Source organism: Onychomys torridus, chromosome 1, assembly GCF_903995425.1.
Source record: "Onychomys torridus chromosome 1, mOncTor1.1, whole genome shotgun sequence".
Classification (NCBI taxonomy): Eukaryota; Metazoa; Chordata; class Mammalia; order Rodentia; family Cricetidae; genus Onychomys; species Onychomys torridus.
In genome coordinates, this window is record NC_050443.1 from 15,638,262 (window position 1) to 15,663,385 (window position 25,124).

A 25,124-nucleotide genomic window follows, 5' to 3' on the forward strand; every position below is an offset into this window, starting at 1 on the left:
CATATGGGTCCTGGGAATTAACTCAGGTCAACAGTATTACCAGCAAGTACCTTTAATTCCTGTACCCCCTTATCAGTCCTGGTTTTTTGTTTGTTTGTTTTTTGTTTTGTTTTTAAACTTAGAGATAAGGACTTGCTAATTTGCCCAGGCTGGCTTTGAACTGTCAATCTCCTGCTTCAGCCTTCTGAGTAGCTAGTATTACAAGCCTACCCCACCATCCTGTGGAAATGTCAGTGTTTCTGTTTGATATTCTGAATATTTCTTCATTCATTTATTTTTGTTTTTTTTAAGGAGAGGATCGAACCCAGGGCCTTGTGCTTGCTAGGCAAGTGCCCTACCACTGAGCTAAATCCCCACCCCTCATTCATTTAGTAAGAAGTTTTTGAATTTTGTTTTTGTTTTTCTTAGTTCGTCTATGCCAAGCCCTGTGTTGGGGTCCCACTGGTGACCAAGTTAGTCCATGCCCCAGCTTTTCTCGCTCTCACAAAACAGCAGGTGTGGCAGCTCTGCCCCTGCTATGACAACCCACCTAGGCCATAGTTTGGGAAGCTCGGAGGCCTGGGTGGGCCCTCAGAGGTCATCTGACATAGCCTGAGCAAGAAGGGCTGAGTGCAGGGGTTCTCAACCTGTGTGTCACAACCATTCAAAACTGAGACACCATGCACTCAGGAGCAAAATGACAGCCAGGAAGCAACACTGAAAATAGTTTTATGGGTTGGGGGGGGGGGTGTCACGACACATGAGGAACTGTATTAAAGGGTTGCAGCATTGGGATAGCTGGGAACCATTGTCTTAGTGCAAGACAGATATACATCCAACCGGAAGCCTGGATTAGTAAAAATGTGCCCAGAGAAGGTTCTAGAGTAGGGCAGTATTCCTGGCCAAGACAATGCAAGATAGCAAAGCATGTGGCTCCTTTGTCAAACTAAACTTTGTCCCTTACACTTGGTGATAATGCTACAAGCCAGGCATGTGGTCCTAGCACTTGGAAGAGGGAGGCAGGAGAATTATCAGTTCTAGATCAGGCTTATAATAATAGTAAAATAACAACTAAATACCTTTTAGCTGTTACAGTTTCTTACTTGATGATCTTTGGACTCCAGCTCTGTGGTGGTCCTGTACCATTAGCTGAACAGTGAATTAGAACAGGGAACTGGGAAGAAAAAAGCTTATGGTGCATAAGCAAAGATCAGGGCCCTGTCTGTATGCACATGAGAAACACAGGCAGTAAATTTGAAGTGAGACAATGAGCTCTTATCTTAGTTGGAAATCTTTTTTTTTTTTTTTCATTAAGTAACTCTGAAAATGCAATTAAATCTGGTGAGGTAAGTAAGGCTGTCCTCTATACCCAACAATAGAAAGAAGAAGTGACATCCCAAAACTCCCTGGACTGAGTCAGTGGCTCTGGTGTCCAGAAACAAAGAAAGGGATCACTTCCCTGCTGTGTTCTGGGTTCCCTGCCATGTCTGTAGCCAAGCCTAGGTCTGCCTGAGGTCTTAGCTTGATGTACCCATGTGTCTTGGTGCCTGGGGGCAGTCAGCTGACTATTTGTCTCTCTAGGCAGCACCTTTAACAAGGCTGTTGATGGCCTGGCAGGGCATTTGCTAGCCCGTGGCCTTTTTCACTTAAAACAGGGACCCAACAGCTTTTGGGAGTCAGCAAGTGCCAGCACTTGGCAAATTTGTTTTGGGGCTTTTATCTCTTCCCTGGCACACCTTAAATGCCACAGATGACTCTTTTGCCTGTGGGGTCAGGAGCCTTGCTCTCCAAATGCTTAAGTTTTAGCATGGGGAGGTCTGGGGAACAAGAGACGGATTTTACTTCGTGTCCTGGATTTTTTTTTCTGATGATTGGTGGCTTAAGGACAACTTTTGGAAGATCTGCCAGTAGGCAGACCATAAACCAATCCTTTTGGAAGACTTGTCTGAGGCTATAAGCTGAATTTTTGGCTTAGTAGCCATCCTGACTATTGTAAACTTATTTATATGGATCTTAGCCTCTTTCAGACCTGTTTTGTTTTGTTTTGTTTTTTTGTTTTTTGGTTTTGTTTTTTAAAGATTTATTTATTTAGTATACAGAAGAGGGCACCAGATCTCATTACGGATGGTTGTGAGCCACCATGTGGTTGCTGGGAATTGAACTCAGGACCTATGGAAGAGCAGTCAGAGCTCTTAACCTCTGAGTCATCTCTCCAGTGCCCTGTCTATGATTTTTAAGGCAGTTGAAGATGAGTGGGTGGAGTTCAGGTGAGTTAGGGCAAGAGTCTTAGAAGCCGCCCAAGCCCAGGCATTTGAGCCCGTCCACAGTCGGAGGAAGTCAGACAGAAAAGGTTGCACATGGTAGACGCACAAGTGGGGAGGGAGAAGGGTTTAGAGCTTTAGCAGAAAGCTTGGAGATAAAGTAACTTTTTTATTTGCCCATTCGCTGGCAGAAGTTCCCAAGACGCTGTTATGCAGCCAGGTTTACTCTGTTATGTGACCAGGTTTACTGGTGCCCAACCCTACCCGGCAATGTAGGTGGTAAATGTATCCGCCCCCTTGCCCCATGGCTGTAGCCGAGAGAAAAATAAAAACTTATAATAACAAACTGGGATCAGACTCCAATCTTGGGCGTCCCCAAGAGTGGAGTGAGATCTAAGAATCAGCTCAAGTTCGCCATCCTCTTCATCAAGGGATGGAAAGGGCTTCCAGACCAGGTAGACCGAAGACATTTTTCATATGCGAAAATGTGCCTGCCTTTGCGAGCACAGCCCAAGGACAACCCCCGGGGTGTCCGTCGCAAAGAGAATGGCAGACTCACTGTGAAGAATCATGGCGTAGCTGTATAGGGGTCCAGCGAGGCGAGGGACATGCATGCGAGCACGCGCTCCCAGTCTTGCTGGACGGGGAGGAGGTGGCAAGTGGCAGCAGTCAGCAGGTCCTTGGTTGGCGTATCCAAGTCATGGCACCAAATGTTGGTTATAGCGGTGGCACTGGTGGCTGGCCGGAGCTCGTGTCAGCAATGCCGACAGAAGAGAGTACTGGAGGAGAGTCACGAGCCATAGTTACCTTTTTAGGGCTTTATTGAGAGAGAAAAGGAGAGAAAGGACCAGAAAAACAGAGACCAGGCAGAGGGAAGAGAGCGGAAAAAGAAAAGGAACGCACAGAGGACCCGCCCACTTTTTAGGCTGGGACACCGTCCCAGGCTGATGATGTAATTGAGGACATAGTCCTTACAGCAATAACCTTGGAACTTGTCCTCAGGGGCCCCAGTCCAGGTGGGGGGAGGCAGAGGGTCAAGGTTAGGTAGGGAGGTACAGGAGACAACTGTCTGTAACTCCAATTAGAAGGGCATCTAACATCTGGCCTCTTCGAGCACTGCATGCATGTGGTACACAGACATATATGCAAGCAAAGCACTCTACACAATTAAAATAAATAAATGTAAGAAAATTAAATAAGATAACATCAAAAAAGATCCAGGCTGGGCTGGGCGGTGCTGGTATACACCTTTGATCCCAGCACACAGGAGGCAGGCAGATCCCTGTGAGTTCAAGGCCAACCTGGTCTACAGATGTGGTTCCAGGACAGGCTCCAAAGTTACACAGAGATACCCTGTCTCAAAAAAAAAAAAAAAAAAAAAGATCCAGGCTGGGTATGGGTATGGGAACAACTATAAACCCAGCAGTTGAGAGGTGGATGAAGGAGGACCAAGGTCATCTATGCAGATACAGTTATAGGGTTGTAGAGGTAGTGCAGTGTGTTAAGGTGCTTACTACCAAGCCTGATGACCTGAGTTGAATCCTTGGCTCCCACATGGTAGGACATCCTCAAATTGTTCTCTAACCTCAGCGTGCATGTCATGTTACACATAAACTCAAAATTAATAAAGTAATATTTAAAAAATAACTAGGAAGCTCCTGGGCTACATGAGAGACACTGACTCAAAAGCAAAATGGTTCCATGGTTAAGAGCCCCTGTTGCTCTTGCAGAGGACCCAGGTTTGGTTCCCAGAACCCATACGGAAGCTCACATCTGTCAGTAACTCTAACCACAGGGGATCTGATGCCTTCTGACTTCTGTGGGTACCAGGCATATACATAGTATATGTACATATATGTAGGTAAAATACTCACACACATTAACCTTAAAAAAAAAAAAAAAAAAAAAGGAAACTGGGGGCTGGAGAGATGGAGAGAAGAGGGCTCAGTGGTTAAGAGCACTAGCTGCTCTTCCAGAGGACCGGGGTTCAATTCCCAGCATCCACATGACAACTCAACCGTGTCTGTAACTCCAGTTCCAGGGCTTTTGACACCCTCACACAGATATACATGCAGGCAAAACACCAAAGCACATAAAATATAAATAAATAAATGAAGCAAAACAAGCTGGACAGCGGTGGTGGCACACTTCTTTAATCCCAGCACGTGGGAGGCAGAGGCAGAAGGATGTCTGTGAATTCGAGGCTGAGGCCAGCGGGCTCTACAGAGCAAGTTCCAGAACAGCCAGGACTGTTAAACAGAGAAACCCTGTCTGCTGCAGGCTGCAGGAAAATATCATAAGAACTCAGCTGGTTATGGTAAAGTCACTACCTGGAGGAATCAGGGAATTCCTCCAGAGGAAGCCAAATCCCAAGGAGTTGTTGGTGTTACTTGGCTTGTTATATATCAGCTGTATTGTTATGAAAATCATATGTGCCTTCATAGTTTTCCCAATTGACTTTTCCCTAAGAAGGGCTAACAGTGTGGACTGATCACTCTCTGGACATACACAATCCAACTATTTGGAGAACAGCCTCAGGAAAGACTTTCTCTGGAATCAGATGTCTCCCTTAGCCACTTTCAAGGACTACAGGAAGCACCACCCTGCTGGGCGCCCAACTTCCCAGGACTAACAATGATAACAGCCCATGTGCAAGTCTCCTGACTTAACATAAACTCCACAAGGAGACACCACCCAGGTGGGCGCCCAACTTTCAAGGACTAACAGAGATAGCAGCCCACATACAAGTCTCCTGACATTAAGTAATAGATTTACACAATTTAGCTCGGACCCTCCCTTCATATACCGGGACTTCCAGGACATGGGATGGAGAAGAGAAAAGAGAATGGAAGAACTTGATGGGTAAGAACTTGAGAGGAACAAACCGAGATGGGGAAGAACTAGATTGAAGGACTAGAAGAGAGTACTAGAGGAACGAGATGGGAGACGAGGAAGAGCCAGATGGGGAAGAACAAGATGAGGAAGAGCCAGAGGAGAGAGGAGAGGGGAGAGGAGCTGATAAGAGAAGAACTAGATGGACGAGAACCCTAGAAGGGACAGAACTAGATGAAGAGATTAAGATAGAACCTAGAGGGAACAGTAGATAAATATAGAGAGAAATCAGGCAAGAAAGGAGCTAGGAATGAGAGCAGAATAGAAGCTGTGTAGAGAGAAAACTATCACAGAATAATAAAGTGTACAAACTAAGGAGTTTTGTAAACATATATTCATTTCTTTTCATCAAAGATTAATTATCAGCTGGTTGTAGATTCTTCCCAGACCCTGGGAGGGGACTATCGAGGGGCTGGACCCCTATAGTCCTCGATACCTGTCTAGAAAATTTAAAAACAAACAAACAACAACAACAAAACAAACAAACAAAAAAAACCCAAGATTTAGAGTCTTGCAGTCTCACTGCTGAGTTTGCTACGGTCTTGCCCTGCATTGGACTCTTGAGATAAGGTAAGGAAAAAAAAAAAACTCCCATGTTTATTTCTCAGAAGGTATTGGAGCCATTTTAGAAACACTGATAGCAAGCGAGACAAGATGGTGAATGCCTAAATCTTAGAAGACTGAAGTAGGAGGGTCCAGGATCCAGGGCAGTCTAGGTTACATAGCAGAAGCCTGACTCAGAAAACAAAAAATGGCTGGGGACGACGTTCAGTGGTAGAGTGCTTTGACCTAGGCTCTGTGTTCCCTCGCCGATACCACGGAAATGAAACCAAAAGGGGAATCTCCGGGGTCTGGAGGGCCACACCTGTAACTCCAGGACCGAGGAGATGGAAGCAGGAGCCAGCATTGTCTACACATGAGTCCAGCCGGGACTACACAAGACTGTCTCAAAACAACAAAACGAAATTCGAAAATGAATCCCAGAGAACAGGAAGAAGGGCAACAGAGGCCAGGCAGTGAAGGGCAAGCCAACCCCTCAGTCTGAGACCATGTCACAAAGTAAATAGAAATTTTAAAATCTTATGGGTAAATGGCTGAGTCCTAAGGTGCTTGTCCAGAGTATTCCAGTATTCAATCCCCAAACCCAAAAAATAAGTTTGAGTTTGTTCCCAGAGCTGCGAGGAGCGATGAAGAGTGAGCAGCAAGAGGCAGACAAATCTGAGAAAGGATGGAGCAGCCTGGGATTCAGGAGGTTTCGCCAAACAAGCAGCAGACCCCTCAAGATTAAGCACGGGCTCCGCCCACAAAACGGGTTGGGGGGTGGGGAGGCAGAGCGACTTCAGCTAAGGGGCGGGGCTGCGGTCGCCTAGGTAACTCAGGCCGCATCACGCTATTGGCTGATACTTGGTGCGTCATTCCCTCTCCCCCGCCCTCCGCTTAGCCCAGGCCTTCCGAACTCCGGGGGCGTGGCCTCCGCCAGCTGCCCAGCCTGCGAAACCGCAAGGGAGGGGAGAGTGGTGTCACCCGGTCTCGCTCGGCAGTGGGCTCTGGGCCTGGTATAAGGGTCCTGCAGAGAGACAGAGGAGCAAGAAACACAGCCGGGTCCAAAGAAGCCGTTCTGACGGCATTGCCTGGAGAGCCCTCCCCGCCCCCTAACCAGTCGCCAACCTAAACCGGACCGGCCCAGTGGGGGACGGAGCCCAGCGTCCGTGGCTCCTCCTAGCCAATGGCGCCCCACGGCGGGCAGGATTCCAACCAATCGTGGCTCGCGACTGGCCTCCGGGGAGGAGCCGAGTGGCCCCCGGCTAGACCCAGAGGCCCCGGGAAAGTGAGCCGGACTCCTGCCCAGCACTGGTGGCACGCAGCGCTTCAGGCTTGCCGGAGGTAGTCGTGGCGACCCTGGCAGCAGAGGTGAGGAGTGGCCGCCTGTGTGGGTTTTTCTCCTGGAGTTGGAGGAGGAGGGGGCGCGCCCCCGAGATGGGCGGAAGCGGGGTCTGGACCCGAGTGGAGGGCGCAGATTGGTGTGACTGATGGATGGGCTTGGGTGGGAGGAAGGCTAGAACTGAATTCCAGCATCAGCACCGGAGGGGAGGCTGGATTATTCAGGAGGAGTTAGAGTTTGGAGAACCGAGGAAAACGGAGAAGGAACTTTTGGGGCACGAATCTGGAAGAGTAGGACAGTTTGGGTCTCCCCGAATGGGCTGAGCTCGGAGTTCCACGGGGTTCTGGGCAAGTGTGAGCGTTTTGAGGCTAGGATAGGAAGCATTTAGAGGAACCCGGGAACTACAAGCACCCAGTCTTGGATTCCGAGACGCCTTCCTTAGAAGGGAATGCCGGGGGAGTTCAGCGTCGGGGTCCCAGAGCCGGGTGGGGAGTTCGGATAGTAAAGCTAGAGTCATTTGATAAAGTCGAGCCGGATAGGGCAGATTTGGGACGAGGTCTCAGAATTGAGATACATAGTCTCCTCAGCCGAACTATGAACCCGAGAGTTACTTATCGTTTTTGAACGATGGGATGGGATGTGGTTCTCTGCAGTTTAGGGAAGAATCCAGAACTTCCTGGGTTGACTGGGACCCGGAGAAAGCAGTTTTCGGGCTGAAGTCGGGTGGGGGAGGGGCGCCCGGGGCGTGGAGCTCAGATTCGCCGCCCCGAAGGCAGCAGAAGGCGGGGCTGGGCCGCTGGGCGTCCGGGTTCCCTTCCCCCACCAGCCAGGGCTCCAGTGAGCATGCTCCCAGGCGGGCGAGTGTGCCCAGTCCCTCGGGCGTGCAGGGCCTTCTGGGGATTGTAGTTCTAAAGCGACAGCAGCGGCTCTGAGTCCACAGTTCCCAGAAGGCCCTGAGGACATATTGGGGTGTTCTTGGGTCTGATCTAGAGATCCAGGGAAGGGCGGTGCCTATGAGAAACGGTGGTATGGTTGGACTGGTCGCTAGAGGGCACAGCTTGGTGTTGGTTCAGTTCTATCCAGCTTTAAATTGGAGTTGTGGAAATGTTCCCTCTCGTGAGCGCTCCTGGCCATGGGGTAGGAAGCAGGTATGGACAGAAATACCCTTGTAAAAAGAAGAATATCGCCCGCCGGGCGGTGATGGCGCACTCGGGAGGCAGAGCCAGGCAGATCTCTGTGAGTTTGAGGCCAGCCTAGTCCAGGACAGGCACCAAAACTACACAGGGAAACCCTGTCTCCAAAGAAAAAAAAAAAAAAAAGATCATATACACACTTCTGAGATGGGCGTGGTGTCGCACACCTTTAGGCCCAGCATTCGGGAGAGAGTCAGTAGAATATGAGTTCGAGGCCACCCTGATCTTCAGAGGGAGTTCCAGGGATACACAGGGAAACCCTGTCTGAAAAGAGCCCCAAACCCCTAAGGTCCAGAGATGTGACATCATGACTTGCCAAGACCACAGTTCAAATCCAGAGTTCAAATGCGTTTTTTGGTCCGTTGCTCTGTACTCCACTCCTGTCTGGCCTATGTCTTGTTCGAAAATAATAATAGTAATAATAAAGGTATTGTGAGAGAACAATTGTAAGATCCATTGAGACTAAAGATCCTCACTTTCCAAATGCTCAAATTGTCAGAGTGTAAATCCAACATTGTGGCTGCTGCCCACAGGCAAGTAAGTGCAAGGCAAGTAAGTGCAATGCAAGCCAAACCCCGCTGTTTTGTGATTGTTTTGGTGGGGGCAACTCTTCGTATTGACTCGTCTGACCATGTGACTCTGCCTGGCCTGAGATTGGCTATGTGGACTAGGCTAGTCTTGAACTCAAAAAAATCTGCCTGCCTCTGCCTCCTGGTGCTAAGATTAATGGCATGGGACACCAGTCATAATTTTTTCTGTTTATTCTATTTTTAACTTTATTTGTATGGGTTTTTTACCTGCATGTGGCACTATGTTTAGATCTCCTAAACTGGAGTTATGAGACATCAGGTTGGTGCTGGAAATTAAACTCGGGTCCTCTGGAAGAGCCAGTGTTCTTTTTTTTTTTTTCAGAGCTGAGAACCAAACCCAGAACCTTGCACTTGCTAGGCAAGTGCTCTACCACTGAGCTAAATCCCCAACCCCAGAGCCAGTGTTCTTAACCACTCAGCAATACCTCCACCTCCCTTTTTATTTTTGAGACACTATCTAACTAAGGATGACCTTGACCTTCTGAGCTTTCTGCCTCTGCTTCCTAAATGCTGAAGTTACAGTTACAGGCATCCTCTCTTCTCTCTGTCTGTCTTACACACACACACACACACACACACACACACACACACACACACAGAGTCTCTCACTCACCACTCCCAGCCACCCTACCTGCATCTTATCCTTCTCTCTCTCTCCTCTCTCATTTTTTTCTTTCTTTTCTTTCTTTCTTTTTTTTTTTTTTTGGTTTTTTGAGACAGGGTTTCTCTAGCTTTGCGCATTTCCTGGATCTTGTTCTGTAGACCAGGCTGGCCTCGAACTCACAAAGATCCACCTGCCTCTGCCTCCCGAGTGCTAGGATTAAAGGCGTGCGCCACCACCGCCCAGCCTTTCTTTCTTTTTGATAAAAAAAAAAAAAATGGAGCGCTTCACGAATTTGTGTGTCATCCTTGTGCAGGGGTCATGCTAATCTCTGTATCATTCCAATTTTAGTTTATGGGCTGCCAAAGCGAGCACTCTCTCTCTCTTTTTTTTTTTTTCTGAGCTGAGGATCGAACCCAGGGCCTTGCCCTTGCTAGGCAAGCGCTCTACCACTGAGCTAAATCCCCAACCCCCTCTTTCATTTTTTAAGGTGCACTCGTGTTTTGCCTGCATGCGTGAGGGTGTCAGATCTTGGAGTTACAGGCAGTTGTGAGCTGCCATGTGGGTACTGGGAATTGAACCCCAGCCCTCTGGAAGAGTAGTCAGTGCTCTTAACCACTGAGCAATCTCCCCAGACCCGGATCTTATTCTCTTAATCATATCGCATGCATTTATTCACCCATTCTTAGCCTTGTAGGAGTCTGACTATATGCACTTTTAAGTAGAGGTTCTGATAAAACAAACAAACCAAAAAACCCTCTCATAACTACACAGGCTTGCTTGAAAAAGTGGAATCCAAAGGTATCTGACTTACCGGGCAGTGGTGTCCTTTAATTCCAGCCCTGGGTGGACTGGGTGGATCTCTGAATTTAAGGCTAGCCTGGTCTACAAAGCTACACAGAGAAACCCTATCTCAAACAACAAACAAGCAAACCAAAAAAGCAAAGGTATCTGATGTGACTCTTTTCCACAGGATATGGGAGGCTTAAAGAGGAAACATTCTGATGTGGAAGAGGAGGAGGAAGATGAGAAGTGGGACTGGAGTCCAGCTGGTCTTCGGAGCTACCAGCAAGCCCTGCTCCGAATCTCTCTGGACAAAGTCCAGCGCAGCCTGGGCCCCAGAGCACCCAGCCTCCGCCGGCATGTCCTTATCCACAACACACTCCAGCAGCTCCAGGCTGCCATTCGCCTAGCGCCAGCGCCAGCCCTGCCCCCGGAGCCTCTCTTCCTGGGTGAAGAAGATTTCTCCCTGTCTACCACTATTGGCTCTATCCTCAGGGAGCTGGATACATCCATGAGTGAGACAGAATCGCCTCAGAATCCAGTGGCTTCCCCGAGTCTCCAGAATGAAGTGATGCCCCAGGCTGATCCTGTGTTTTTAGAAGCTCTGAGCTCCCGGTACCTGGGCGACTCAGGCCTGGATGACTTCTTTCTGGACATTGACACATCTGCAGTGGAAAAGGACTCTGCACTTCCGCCCCCAGAGCCTCCCCGAAGCCTCTTCTGTGCCCCAGGATCCTGGGAGTGGAATGAATTGGATCACATCATGGAAATCATCTTGGGATCCTAAGACTGATGGAGGTCCTTCCTGGCACCAGCCTCTGTGGGCTGGGTCCTTGGCTGTGACTCTTGTATGTGTGTTTAACAGAGACTCTAAACAGTGACTATGGCCTCCTTTCCTCCTATGTCAGGACTCCACAAACTGCCCTGCATGTGTGCGCGCGTCTGGTTACCCCAGCCTTCCGTGAAGGTGCGTCTGTCTTCCTGAATTAATTTATCTCTTCCAAATGCCTTAACGAGACTCTGTTTCAGGGAGTCTGATTTCTCACTTACACATTTCTTCTGCCTCCAGTTCCCACTGCCCTTGTGAACCCTAGGGTCTCAGGGAACACAAAACTGGACCTGTAAACCGGGGATGGGTGAGCTGCCTCTCCAGGGAGCGGGAGGGGCTGGTCTCCTCCTGGCAGGCTGAACCTCGCTTCCTCCGCAGGACCCCAGTGGCAGAAGCCTCCTCATTCATAACCAGGCCGGACCATGTGCAATAGGGGTGGAAAGCTACCAGCTCCGTGCTATGCTATTTAAAAGAAAAAGAAGGCGGGGTTTGTAGTGGCTGTTTTTTATTACTTTTTTTTTTTTTTTTTTTTTTTGAGTGTTTCTTTTTTGTAATAAAAGTATTTTGGAAAGATTTGAATTGTCTTAAATGTGTAAACTTACCTGAGGTGATGGGAAGAGCTTGTTAAGTTCCCTGGACACTTAACATCCTTTCCTTAACAAAGGTAGGTCAAGTGTAACATTGTATAAAACAGTTACTGGCTTGCTTAAGGGTATTGTCAGAGGTACTTTATGCAAACAATCCTTTAATCCTCAGGATTAGAAAGAAACAGATACTGTGTCACAGTTTACATTGCATAGGAAAAACTTAAAGTTTAGGGGCTTGGAGTGTAGCTGGATGATTGAGCTCCTGCTTTGCAGATGTATGTGTGAGGCCCTGGGCTTGACCCATTTGCAAAACAGACCATTTGTTTTGTTTGAAGCTATCTCACTGTGTAGTCCAGGCTTTCCTTCACTGAGATCCAGCTGCCTCTGCTTCCCAAGGGCTCAGCTTAAAGATGTGCACAGACACCTTGCTAAAACAGCATTTTGAAGCCTGAAGTTAGAGATGGAGAGAAAGGGACTACAGGGGTAAGCGTCAAACTTTGCTAGCCTCTGCAGCTATGCTTTCTGTTTGAGTGCTAGTGAGGGAGCCAGCCCAGAACATGGCAGGCAAGCACATTAAGCACCTTAAGGTGAGCCATCCTCTGGTAGAGCCTCCCTAAGAGCCCTGTTTACCTCGGTGTTTATGATCCTTCCAGTGGACTGAAACTCAGTCATACCGGTGTGGGTGTGCATGTGGGGCATGTGTCACAGGCTAGGGCCTCAGAACTGAAAAATCAACCTTTTGTTATGGAATGTGCTGCTGAGGCCCTGCAGGGAAACAAGATGCCCAAAGAGACCCCACCCCGGACTGAACGCAGATCTCTAAGATGCTGTTCATGAAAGCCACGAGTTTGGGTTCAGGAATTCACTTATGGTTTGAGAGATGAAAAGCCAGGAAAGTGAGGGTATAGAAAAGGCAGGCCAGGAAGGAGTGTCACATGTTACTGCCCTGCCCATGCCCGAGTGAGCATACCCTGCATTAGGGACTTTTCTGGAAGGGTTGCATGGCAAAGATGGGGATTTTTGTTTGTGGTTTCTTGGCTTTCCAACAGATACCTCATTTGGGTGAGGTGGGGGCGGGGCCTTGTAGCTAAGAAAGTGAACATGTTATCTGAAAATAGGGGCCAATCCAAAAAGTGTCTCCAAAAAGTTCATATCCCAAGATGGCTGCCATGTTAGGTGTGATGGTGTCCACCTTTAACTCCAACATTTGAGTGTCAGAAATGGGAAGATCAACAACATATGGAATTTAATGAAAGCCTGGGCTACATTTGAGCCTATTTTTAAAAATAAGAGCCAGCCAGGCATGGTGGCCCATGCCTTTAATCCTAACACTTGGAAGATAGCAGGTGGGTCTCTCAGTTCAAATCCAGCCAGTGCTGAGACAAAACTCTAGAGACCTGTCATAAAAATAACAGTAAGGGGCTGGAGAGATGGCTCAGCGGTTAAGACTATTCCTCTAGAGGTCCTGAGTTCAATTCCCAGCACCCACATGGTGGCTCACAACCACCTGTAATGAGACCTGGTGCCCTCTTCTGGACTGCAGAGATATATGTAGGCAGAACACTGTATATGTAATAAACACATGTTTAAATAATAATAATAACCAAAGTAGAAGTGGGCACTGGGAAATGGTTTTGGGGGTAAAGTGCTTGCCAAGTTGGAGTGAGGACCTAAGTTGGGACTCCCAGAACCCCCATAAAGGTATGGGATTGCTAGGTGGTAATAGGGTACACCTTTAATCCCAGCACTCAGGAGGCAGATGCAGATGAATTTCTGAGTTCAAAGCCAGCCTGGTCTACAGAGCGAGTTCCAGGACAGCGAAAGCTACCCAGAGAAACCCAGTCTCGAAAAACAAAACAAAATAAAAAGGTTGTATGCAGTACCACAAATGTGGGGTCAGGCCAGTTCCCCAAGTCTGTAGGCCAGCTAGCCTGCCACGTGCTGGTGAACAAGAGACTATCTCTGAGTGGAAGGTGGGAACTACCTCAGGTTGTCCTCAGACAGAAACAAAAAAGAATGCTAATTAAATCACATCTTTCTCTTCCATGAAACTCACAGCAGCTTCCACTCCCACTGGGAATAAAAGTGAGGTTCGGGGCTGGAGAGACGGCTCAGAGGTTAAGAGCACTGGCTGCTCTTCCAGAAGTCCTGAGTTCAATTCCTAGCAACCACATGGTGGCTCACAACCCTCTGTAATGAGATCTGGCGCCCTCTTCTGGCCTGCAGGCATACATGTAGGCAGAACACTATATACTTAATAAATAAATAAATCTTTTAAAAAAAGTGAGGGTCTGATTCGATCTCACACACTTTCATGACTTTTTCAGTTTTATCCCTACTCTCCTTCACTCAACCCTAGTCACCTGGTCTCTTGCCTTAAGCCCATTTCTACCCCAGGACCTTTGTTCTGTCTATGACCTCTTCCCAGAGGATACTTCCGCCATAGCTTCATCAAATGTCCCTGCTTTTTCTGCCTCAGTATTCCATGGTGCCACTATTCTGCTCCAGCCTGTTTGGCATTGTTGTTGTTATCAGTAGTACAGCCAAAACCCAGAGCCTCGCGCATGCTCAGCAAGTGTGCACCACTCAGTTGCACCATAGCTCTGTTTGACTTTTTTTTTTCAAATATTTTTTTCTGTGTATGGGTGTTTTTCCTGCATGTATATATGTCAATGTACCCCATGTGTACCTAGTATCCTGGTACTGTGGTATCCTCAGAGGCTAGAAGTGTCAGATCCCTGGAACTGGAGTTGTAGACTGTGAGCTACTATATGGGTGGTAGGAATTGAACCCTGGTCCTCTAGAACAGTCCTGTTCTTAACCACAGCCCCTGTGTGATGTGTGACTTTCTTCCCCCCAACCTTTTTTTTTTTTTTTTTTTTTTTTTTGGTGAGATGGGGTCTTTCTTTGTAGCCTTGGCTGTTCTGGAACTTACTATGTTGGCCAGGCTGGCCTCGAACTGACAGAGATCAGTCTGCTTCTGCCTCCCGTGTGCTGGGATTAAAGGTGTCCTCCACCATGCTAAGTTGTTTGACTTTCTTAATAGCACCTGTGCAAACCCAGGTTATTTATTACCTGTTCATGGTTAGCCTCCAACTCTATCAGAAACTCTCAGAGAAGGGACTATATGAGACTTTGCCCAGTAGTGCTCCCCTCCCCCAAAAAAGATTGTTGGGCTGGAAGATGGCTCAGTAGATAGAACACTTGTCACAAAAGCAGAAGGCCTTGAGCTTGCTTCCCCAGAATCCCAGCATTCAGAAGGTAGAGATGGGGGATCCTCAGAGCAAGCTGGCTAGCCAGATTAGAATCAGTGAGCTCCAGGTTTAGTGAAAGGCCCTGAAGTGGAGAGCGATGGAGGAAGACATCCAGTGTTGGCTTCCGGCTGCCACATGCATGTGGACACACATGTTTATGACTTCCCCCCACATGACTACGAATGCAACAAGCACACACAAAAGCAAGATTATTAACGTGGAAAATGAACGCCAGGCCTGCCAATGGCCACGACTCCTCTCCGACTCTCGAGATACACACCCATACTCCTTCTATCTCGACACCTCCTCGGGATGGACCTCCAGATCTGAATGGTCGGAGCTGGGGTGCAGGTGCACGCCTTGAGTCAAGCATACTGGGGCTGAGGCAGGAAGACCATGAGTTCTAGAAGGGAAGTCGTGTGATTGGGGGCGTGAGACGCAGTAATATTATTTAGATGAAATGACCAAAGATGGGCTCATGGACAGGGTGACGTTTGGATGAAGTCCTGAAGGAGATGAGGGATAAAGCCATGCTGGAGAAACTACCCATTTGAAAGGAGCTGAAGTCGGGGCAGGGGCAGAACGTTTGTCCAACAGTGAAGCCCCTCAACATGACTGGCAGCATGAGCAAGGGGCTGGACACCAGAAGAGGTGAGAGGGTGAGGGCCAGCAGGTAGGGTCTAGTGACTGTCCTACTGGGGGAGGTTAGCCTTGTCTCCTGCAGCAGAGAGGGAAGCCACTGGGAGAGTGTTCTGCTGAGGGGATGAGGTCTGACTCACCTTTTTCTTCGAAGTCTTTTACTTCCCTAAAGCAAGTGAGAGGAGCTGGGCGTGGTGGCACAGACCTTGTCATCCCCGCACTTAGGAGGTAGGAGAATGACCAGTTCTAGGTAAGTCTAGGTTACTGAGAGAGAATGTGTTCAGAAAGAAACAGATGAGAAGGAGGAGGAGGGAAAGAAAGATGAAGAGGAGGTGGAGGAATAACCTAGGAGCTTGACAGCAGCACCCCCCCCCCCTCATTTCTAGGTGAACATATGGAGGCTCAGGGCGGCCAAGCTCCTTCCCTAATTAAGAATTGGCCCAGAAGTGGAAAGGCTGGCCCTACAGAGGGACCAACCCGGGAGGCCAGAGTCCACCTTCCCCAACCCGCCCGCCTCAACTGGACTTTGGTGGGGGATGGGCCCCGGAGGCCCTGGGCGGGGCGCGATGGCTGAGTCCCACCCACCTGCCCACCCTCCGAACCGGGCTGGCCAGCGGGCAGGAGACCTGGGAGGCAGCAGCAGAGGCCTGCAGCCGGCCTGGCGCCTCCTCCCTCCCCAGGGGCCGGGTGGGGCAGCTGGCTAGGGCGGGACGCTCCCCGGGACCATCCTTCTTTCCTCCCTCCCTCTTTCCTTCCCTCCCTCCCTCCCTCCCCAGCTGGCGAGCCCCCCCCCCCCCACCTTCCCTTGCCTGCCAGGCCTGGTGGCTTAGCCTCTGGTTTCATTTCTCAAGGCTCAGTCTCTCTCTCCCTTCCCCCAATCGTTGAATTCCTAACTCCTTCTCCACTTTCTGGTCCCTGCTCCAATGTCACCTCCTCGGGGAGGCTCCCTCGGACCGCCCTGGCTGCAGGCACCTCTCCCTAGGTCTCTCTGTCATCCCGCCGCGTTCAGTTCAAGAGGCAGAAATTCTTTTTCCTTTCTTTCTTTCTGCTTTCGTCATCTTCAAGGGTCTCGACTCACTTTGTTGAATGTGGACAAAGGTCTAAACTTCTAGCGACTCGACTTACTTCCTCTCTGGGCGTTTCCAAGCCAGTTCAACTGGCTTACCTGCCTGACAAACAGCACCTGGGGGTCTCCGCACTGGCTCTACTCTGCGCTGTAAACTCTGGCTTCTGCTTTCTTCCCCTCTCTCTCTGCTGTCCAGTTTCTGCCAAGTGGTACCTCTTAGTCTCACACTGGAGAGGTCAAGGCTTCGGGATAATTCTCAACAGTTTTAGGCCAGCCTGGGGTACGTGGGACCCTGTCTCAAGCCGACCATCAAATATCATCACTGAGACATCCCTATAACCCCACTCCAAGTTGCACACCTTTTGTTTTATTTTTCTTGCACACATTTATTTATCTGGGCCCTGGAGAGCTTGAAATTGCTGCGTAGCTGAAGCTAGCCTCGAACTATACCTGTCTTTTAGTTTTCTTTCTTTCTTTCTTTCTTTCTTTCTTTCTTTTCTTTCTTTCTTTCTTTTTTTTCCTCGAGACAGGGTTTCTCTGTGTAGCTTTGGTGCCTTTCCTGGGACTCACTTGGTAGCCCAGGCTGGCCTCGAACTCACAGAGGTCCACCTGGCTCTGCCTCGGGAGTGCTGGGATTAAAGGCGTGGGCCACCACAGCCCGGCCTTTTTTTTTTTTTTTAACTGAGGACCGAACCCAGGGCCTTGTGCTTGCTAAGCAAGCACTCTACCACTGAGCTGAATTCCCAACCCCACATTTATCTTGTGTGTGTGTGTGTGTGTGTGTGTGTGTACATACACACCACAGCACTTTGAGGTCAGAGGAGAAATTGAGGAAGTCGGTTCTTTCTTTCGTCCATGAGAGTTCTAGAGACCAAACTTAGGAAGTAGTATTTGGCAGCACACACCTTTCCCCACTGGGCCAGATAGCCAACCCTATCTTGTTATTTGGTTTTGTTTTGTTTTTTTGAGACAGGGTTTCTCTGTGTAGCCCTGACTGTCCTGGAACTCACTCTGTAGACCAGGCTGGCCTTGAACTCACAGAGATCTGCCTGCTGAGTGCTAGGATTAAAGGTGTGCACCACCACCTGGCTTGTTTTGTGTTTGTTTATTTGTTTTGTTTTTTGAGACAAGAGTCTAGCCCCAGGCTCATTTTAAACAGTGCATCCTTCTGCCTCTGCTTCCTGGGTAGCAGGATTCCAGTAGTCAACCTGGCTGTTTCTTTTTTGTCTTTGTCCTCTCCCCTGACCCAGGAAATAAAAAGCCATGTCACCTATGTAGGATTGTAATGCTTGTATGTAGCCCATCCACAATAGATACTCAATTGATGTAGGTTAAAAAGAATCAAACAAACAAACAAACAAAAACAATGGCTCCTGTGAGCTGTTTAGTGTGTGACCTATAGTGAGCCACTTGGACCGTTAGCAGGCTCTAGGTGACTTTTTTTTTTGGACACATTTGTGTTATAAAGCACAAGCTGATCTTGAACTCTTGATTCTCTTGCCTTTCTGTTCTGCATGCAGGGAGGACAGTGGTGTGCCACCACACCTAGCTCTTTCTGGGCCTCCTTTTGGCCAGGCCATAACAGTAGATTGTGTAGAGAATTGTGTGTGTTCACCTAATGGAATCCTGATTCCAATGAGGACATTGTTCTCCTTTGACCTTAACCCAAAGGCTAACAAGCAACTACTGCTCTTTCTCGCTGGTGTTTGAGACAGGGTTTCCCTGTGCAGCCCTGGCTGTCCTGGATCTCACTCTGTAGCCCAGGCTGGCCGTGAACTCAGCGAATCCACCTGCCTCTGCCTCCCAGGGCTGGGGATTAAAGGTGTGCGCCACCACACCCAGTTTAGTTTTTTCCAAGGTAATGCTTGAATCGTTATTGACTACAGGATAGCTTTCTAAAACGTTCTGTTTTGTTTTATGTACATGGGTGTTTTTCCTGCATATGTGTTGGTGGACCACAGATCTGCCTGGTGTCCAAAGCAGCCAGAAAAGGGCATCTGTCTCCCTAGAACTGGAGTTACAGATAAGCACTGGACTAACACGTGGGTGCTGGGAATGAACCCCAGGTCCTCTGGAAGAGCAGCCTCTCAGCCTCTGAGCCACCTCTCTAACTTCTCAGACTAGCCTTTCCAAAGAATTTTGCCAGGCAGGTGGTGGCACATGCCTTTAATCCCAGCACTCGGGAGGCAGAGCCAGGCGGATCTCTGTGAGTTCGAGGCCAGCCTGGTCTACAGAGTGAGATCCAGGAAAGGTGCAAAGCTACACAGAGAAACCCTGTCTCACAAAACCAAAACAAAAGTTTTGTTAACTTGTGTGTGTGTGCATAAGACAGAAGACCACTTGAGAGAGTCTGTTTACTCTTTTCACCTGGGCATAGAACTCAGCTTATCACTAAGCAGCGCAGGTGGCTTTACCCTCTGAGCCATCTCGCTAACCCAACATCCTACTCTTTTTAAAATCTAATTGTTTTTATTTGTGTTTACATGCGTGTGCCTGCTTGTCTGTATATGTATTCTGTGCATGCAGGTGCCTAAGAAGGCCAAAAGAGGGTGTTAGACCAGGCTGGCCTCAAACTCAGAGATCCGCCTGGCTCTGCTCCCAAATGCTGGCCCGGCTAACATCACTGAGTTCTTTTCTGCTCCTAAACATTCTACTTTTGGTAGACCATCAGGCTTTGTTGTTGTTGTTGTTGTTACTTCTGCAGCGCTGTAATCAAACGCAGGTGGACTGCTCAGCAAGCACTCTTTCATGGAACTGCACCCCCCAGGCATCTTTAAGACTAGCTAGAGGCCAGCTGTGGAGGTCAAGCCTCTAATTGCAGCACTCCAAGGTAGAGACAGGTGGATCTCTGTAAGTTTGAGGCCAGCCTAGTCTACCAAGAGAGTCCCAGGATAGCCAGGGCTACCCAGAGAAACCCTGTCTCAAAAGACCAAAAGCAAAAAACAAACAAAAATCCCTACAGCAAACAAACAAACAGACAGACAGACTATTAGTTGGATCTGGGATCTGGCGGCAGGAGCCCATAATTCCTGTGTCTTGAGAGGATGATTGCTGTTTTCCAGGCTAACTTGGGCAACTTAGTGAAACTGTCTCAAAAAACAAAACAATAAAAAAGCTTCGCCTTTTCTTTTTTGAGATAGGGTCTCACTCTGAAATCCAGGCTGGCCTGGAAATAAACCACTCTGTAGACCAATCTGGCCTCAAACTCAAAGCAATCCCCGTGCTTCAGTCTTCCCCACCTTGGAATATGGATGTGAACAACCACGCCCCTCAGGAAACTGAGATTTTGAGGGATTTAAACTGCTGCCCAAACTCACACAGCTACTCCGGAACTCATGTCCAGGATATGACCCTAATGTCATTCCGTCCCCACCTTACTCCGGTCTTTAATTATAGCGGAGTCCAGCTGTCCCACCGTAGTTGATTCTGGTATAAATGCTCCTACTGAGACGACGCTCTTAATTTGTAACTCTCAAGAGAAAGGTCGATTGTAACAACGGTTCTCCTCTCCCAAAAGTCATACATTTTTCCACGATCACACATGAGGTGACCGGCCTGTACCTTAAGACGTCCAAAGCCCCTACCTGTCACCGCCCCATAAGGGAAATCGCTACTAGAGTCCATACCCTCCTGCTCCGGTAGCGCGCCCGGGCATGCGCCTTAAACACAGCCTCCCCTCCTTTTTTGGACCGGCCCCGCCCAGGCTCCGCCCAGCACCACCAACCAGAGCCGATGCCTGAGCTGGAGGGCGGGGCCGCCACGCGAGTGGGCGGGAACTAGGGATTGTGGAGTGTCCGGAGTCGTGCGCCGGAGTCAGAACTGCGTCTACCGTCCCAGGTGTCGGTTGCCGGAGCCGAGCGAGCAAGCGATGCTACTGCTGCCGCCTCCTGATTGGCTGAGTGTGGCTCTCTCTTTGTTCTGATTGGTTGCGAGTGATCGGGTATGTAAATGAAGGGGCCTAGTCGGGAGAGAAGGGGGTACCGGCGGCCGGGTTCTTTAGCGCGTTCGATCCCCCGGTTAGGTAGATGCTCACCCGGGCTGTCCGGGATCGAGGCGCCCGGGCCCTGTACGTGACGCCCGTCCGGGCCGGGCTGAGTGAATCACGCCGGAGCCCGAGAAGGGGGCGGAGGCGCCGGCTCCCTGGCTCCGGCTGCGTGACTCACCCGCCCCCGCCGCCGCCGCCGCTCCGGGAGGAGCCGCCTCCGCTGCCTTCCGGAAGCGAGGGAAGGCCCTGAGAGCTGAGCGGCCCGCGGGGGTCGCAGCTCGTCAGGGCCGGGGGGGCATAGGCGAGACGCTGAGGAGTGGAGAGGATCCCCGGGTCTGAGGGGCCGGAGTCCCCGGGGGAACCCAGGCCGGGGTACCGCTAGGGGGCGCCTGGACGCGGGGGGCGGAGCCAGGGTGGGGGCTGAATTCCTGCGGTTGCCTGCTCCCGGGTCTTCGGCGAAAAGTGTAAAGACTCGATTTTTAGTATTATTCCAGGGCTAGGCAGCGTCCCCAGGACGGAGCCCCTACAGCCTTTGTGCCCCCGGTAGATTAGACTAGGGATCCCAAACTCTAGGCTTCTCACCGTGAAGAAAGTATCGATTTTCAAACTTCTGTCAATGACTGACTCCCGCTGCCCTTCGGCGCTGTCTCCCCAGCAAGTTCAGGATCCACCACTTCCTTGGATGACTATTAACAGCTTAGGCTCTAAACTCAAGCGGTCGGCATCCCAGCGAGTGCAGCAGCCTCCGAAGGCAGTTCAGGCCCACGTCTATCCCCAAACCTTCAGCCCCGACGCTGCCCGACCAGCAGTACCCCCAGAGGCAGCAGCTAACATCACCACTCACCCCCCTGCCTAGATCCTCCCTCCTGACTCTGCCCTGTCACTCTGAAAATCCAAACCTCCTACTTCTGCCCGCGCCTCCTGCCTGCTCCCCACCCCCACTGGGACTCCTACCGTGTCACTCTGTGCGCTTGCTCCTTGGGTGGTGTTTTTTTCTTTCTTTTTTTGCCTTTTCTTCCCCAGTTAAGGTTTGCCTCTCTCGGTCTCCATTGGCTCTTCCGGGAATGCCTGGCCCTGGTTTCCATAGCCTACACCGCATAAATCAGAGCTCATCTCCAATGTAGCTTTACAAAAACTGCCCTGACTACCTCCGGGATGGCACCTTCCTACCATTATCAGTACATTTCCTGTATTTGATTATTTAGTGTTTGATGCAAAGCAGATACTCTATAAGATATAAGATACTGTATAAGAAGACTACATTTACAATCAAGAGGCAGTACATACCTGTAATCCTAACTCTTGGGAGACTGCGGCAGGAGGATTGCCTGAAATAGCCAACCAGCTGGCCTCTTTGGGCATCTACACTCTCGTGTGGGGAAAGGAAGATCATAAGTTGGCTATATAGCAAGTTCGAGGCTGTGTTTGCTTAGAAACCCTAGACTGGGAGGTTAGTTGACCTGTCAGGCTCACACTGACAGCAGTTGTCAGAGCATGTTCTGAATATTGGGTTTCCATAACCAAATGGTTCCTTCCTCTCTGCAGACGATGCTGAGCAAAGGTTTGAAGCGTAAACGGGAGGAGGAGAAGGAGGAGGAGAAGGAAGCCCTCTCGGTGGACGCCTGGTGGTTGGATCAAAGCCACTCAGCAGTGGCACAGACCCCTCCGGCAGTAGCTTCCAGTTCTCTGTTTGACCTCTCCGTGCTCAAGCTTCATCACAGCCTGCGGCAGAGTGAGCCAGACCTCCGGCACCTGGTGCTGGTGGTGAACACACTGCGGCGCATTCAGGCATCCATGGAACCTACAACCGCCCTCCCACCTGCGCCCATGCCACCCACAGCCCCCTCTGTGGTAGACAGCCTTCTGGCTAGTTCGGACGCTGGCCTCTCAGCCTCCATGGCCAGCCTCCTGGAAGATCTCAACCACATTGAGGACCTGAACCAGGTCCCCCAACCCCAAGCAGATGAGGGGCCTCCAGGCCGCTCCGTTGGGGGTGTCCCACCTAACCTGGGTGCCTTGGACTTGCTAGGCCCAGCCACTGGCTGTCTGCTGGACGATGGACTGGAGGGTTTATTTGAGGACATTGATACCTCCATGTATGACAGTGAACTTTGGGTACCAGCCCCTGAGGGGCTCAAACCTGGCCCTGAGAATGGTCCAGCCAAGGAGGAAACTCCAGAGTTGGACGAGGCTGAACTGGACTACCTCATGGACGTATTAGTTGGCACACAGGCACTGGATCGGCCACCAGGGCCTGGGCGCTGACCCCTAGACCCAGGGGTGGTTGGCTGGCATGTGAGTTGAGCCTGATGGTTAGACCATTCCACCTTGGCATGACACGGGAGGGTCCGGGTCACCTTGGAGAGACAGTACCGAGTCCTGGGCAACTTCACATCCATCTACCTGTCTTGGCCAGTGAGGGAGTTGGAAATAAACCCCAGTGGTGAAATGACTGCAGTGTGTTTGGGCCAGCCTGGGGCTTGGACTGATGCCCTGGGATAATAGTCTGGGCTATCCCACCCCATTATCCCGAGTGTGGGAAGAGACCTCATAATTTTTGAAATTAAAAACAGCTTTGGGAAATATCAAGTGCGTGTGCTTTTTTGCATCTGTGCCAATCAAGGATGGAATAACATCAAACTCAAAATCCCACCACACCTCCAAAGTTATAGGGACTAAAATTCACGTCCGGCATGAAATATCTTTGAGCAAAGGGCAGGAACTTTCAGGAGGTCTCCCAAAATAAAGTCACTAGGCTTAGTGGAGAGAAGGCAGGACGTTCAGGGGCAGGCAGCTGGCTTTCCTTCTAGAAGCAACCCTGGTCCGGGCAAGCCAGGGCCACCTGCCTGCCTGAGCGCAGTGCTGGGCCTGGCCGGAGCCCTGTGTCTGCGACCGCCCCCGCGGTCCAGCTGCATTCCTGGCCCGGCTGGGAGGGGCCGCACACTCACAGCGCTGGCACGGGACCCAGGCTGCGTCCTTCCTGGCGGCCGTGGGGGCAGGGCAGGGCAGGGCAGGGCCCGGGGAGCGGAAGGGTGGTGGGGAGGGCAGGGAGGGAGGAGCCGGGGGCTGGACTGCTACCGAAAGGGCAGGATGGGTCCTGGATCTGGGGACAGTGACACGGGAGGGAGGGCCACTCCTGCCTCCTCAGGGGCCGGAAGACTGAGGCCTGGGTGGAGCTGGAGAGGCGGGAGCTGCATGCAGCCCCAGGGGCCGGGAAGGGGCGGGCGGAGCTTGGCTTCCTGGAGGAACGGAGGAAGCTGTGCCCATTTCTGGAAGTGGCTGAGGCGGGCCACCAAGAGAAGCGGATGGGACTTGGCTGCAGGGAACGGCTGCCAGGTTAAGGATCGTCTAAGCTCCGGAACCCGAGCCCTGGAGACTCTCATGCCTAGACCACAGGACATGGACGGCCAGGGGCCGAGACCTTGGGCGCTTAGGCTGAGCTCTGCTGCTCCCCCTTGTGCCTGGTTTGGAGATCTACAAGGGAACACAGTCTGGTGTGGGTCTCCTGTTTTTTGTTTTGTTTTGGTTTTGCTTTTGGTTTTTTTTTTTTTTAGGGCTCAAGTAGCCTAGATGGCCTTTAGCTCACTTTGTAACAGAGGCTAGCCTTGAACTCCTCATCCTTCTGCCTTTACCTCCTTACAAGCTGGGATCACAGGAATGTGCAACTATAGTTTTTTGTTTGTTTGTTTTTGGTTTTTTGGAGCTGAGGATCTAACCCAGGGCCTTGCACTTGCCAAGCTCTACCACTGAGTTAAATCCCCAACCCCGCAACTGTAGTTTTTGAGATAGGTTTTCACTATGTATACCAGCAGGGTGGCCTTAAACTTGCCATGTAGCCCAGGCTGGACTATTTATTTATGTATTATGTTTTAAAGACAAGGTCTGTGTATTCCTGTCTGTCTTGAAACCCTCTATGTATACCAGGATGGCCTAGAACTCACAGGGATCCACCTGCCTCTGTCTCCTGAGTGTTGAGTTTAAAGGCATGTGCCACCACGCCTGGCTGCTTTTTGAGACCGTGTCCTTAATATAGTTTGTTACACAGACCTTGAACTTGTCAGTCCCCTTCCTCAGCCTCCAGGCTTAAACATACCTTTTACAAAGGGTTGGGTACACAGTAGGTGTTCATAACTACTGAAATAAAGAGGGAGGAGACGGTGGCTGAGGACAGTTTGTATTGGTGGCGAATGCCCATGGAAGGAGCTGTCCTGGGGGTGTCATGGCCTGAATACACAATGGCTGTGTGAAAAGGAGTCACAGTGCCAGCCTGGGCCAGCACTTTGCTTGGAATGCAGTGGGCCCTGGAATCTGCTGGCTGAGGAGGCGTGTCCTTCTGGAGTAGAACCTGAGCATCAGCTGTCCTGTAGAGTCTATAGAGAGAGATCAGTTGTGAGGGGAAAGGACGGGGCCCCAAATACAAACCCATCCTAAAGGTTCCAGTGTGGTGGTACAGAGGATTCGCCATTGTACGGAACCGGAGCTCTTTCCTGAAGGCACTTGACCTTCGCCTGCCAGAGATGTAAATGCATGGCACCTGGGACATGCCCCTTAAAGATGGAACAGATGCACAGCATGCAACCTGG

General features: G+C 50.3%; 2 protein-coding genes and 1 non-coding gene across 4 annotated transcripts; 2 read left to right on the forward strand and 1 right to left on the reverse strand.

Annotated features, from left to right (window-relative positions):
- The first annotated feature begins 6,620 nt into the window (after window positions 1-6,620).
- Window positions 6,621-11,503, forward strand: Sertad3 (SERTA domain containing 3). Its single transcript, XM_036198996.1, has 2 exons — window positions 6,621-7,043; window positions 10,372-11,503. Exon 2 carries the CDS (start codon window positions 10,375-10,377, stop codon window positions 10,966-10,968), a length of 594 nt encoding a protein of 197 aa, XP_036054889.1. The 5' UTR covers window positions 6,621-7,043; window positions 10,372-10,374; the 3' UTR covers window positions 10,969-11,503.
- LOC118576814 lies at window positions 9,670-9,773 on the reverse strand. The gene has a single exon (XR_004944024.1). It is a non-coding gene; the product is annotated as a U6 spliceosomal RNA (small nuclear RNA).
- An 8,855-nt stretch (window positions 11,504-20,358) lies between the features above and the next one.
- Window positions 20,359-23,115, forward strand: Sertad1 (SERTA domain containing 1). 2 transcript variants are annotated; one of them, XM_036198618.1, is made up of 2 exons: window positions 20,359-20,496; window positions 22,087-23,115. In XM_036198618.1, the coding sequence occupies exon 2, from the start codon at window positions 22,090-22,092 to the stop codon at window positions 22,804-22,806; it is 717 nt and encodes a 238-aa protein (XP_036054511.1). In that variant the 5' UTR covers window positions 20,359-20,496; window positions 22,087-22,089; the 3' UTR covers window positions 22,807-23,115. The 2 variants fall into 2 exon arrangements, with proteins under 2 accessions (XP_036054511.1, XP_036054520.1); XM_036198627.1 differs by lacking the exon at window positions 20,359-20,496 and adding an exon at window positions 20,585-20,913.
- The last annotated feature ends 2,009 nt before the right edge of the window (window positions 23,116-25,124 follow it).

Excerpts from the sequence above, each read along its gene's own strand:
- Sertad3 (XM_036198996.1), top strand. The coding sequence starts at position 10,375 with ATGGGAGGCTTAAAGAGGAAACATTCTGATGTGGAAGAGGAGGAGGAA.
- Sertad1 (XM_036198618.1), top strand. The coding sequence starts at position 22,090 with ATGCTGAGCAAAGGTTTGAAGCGTAAACGGGAGGAGGAGAAGGAGGAG.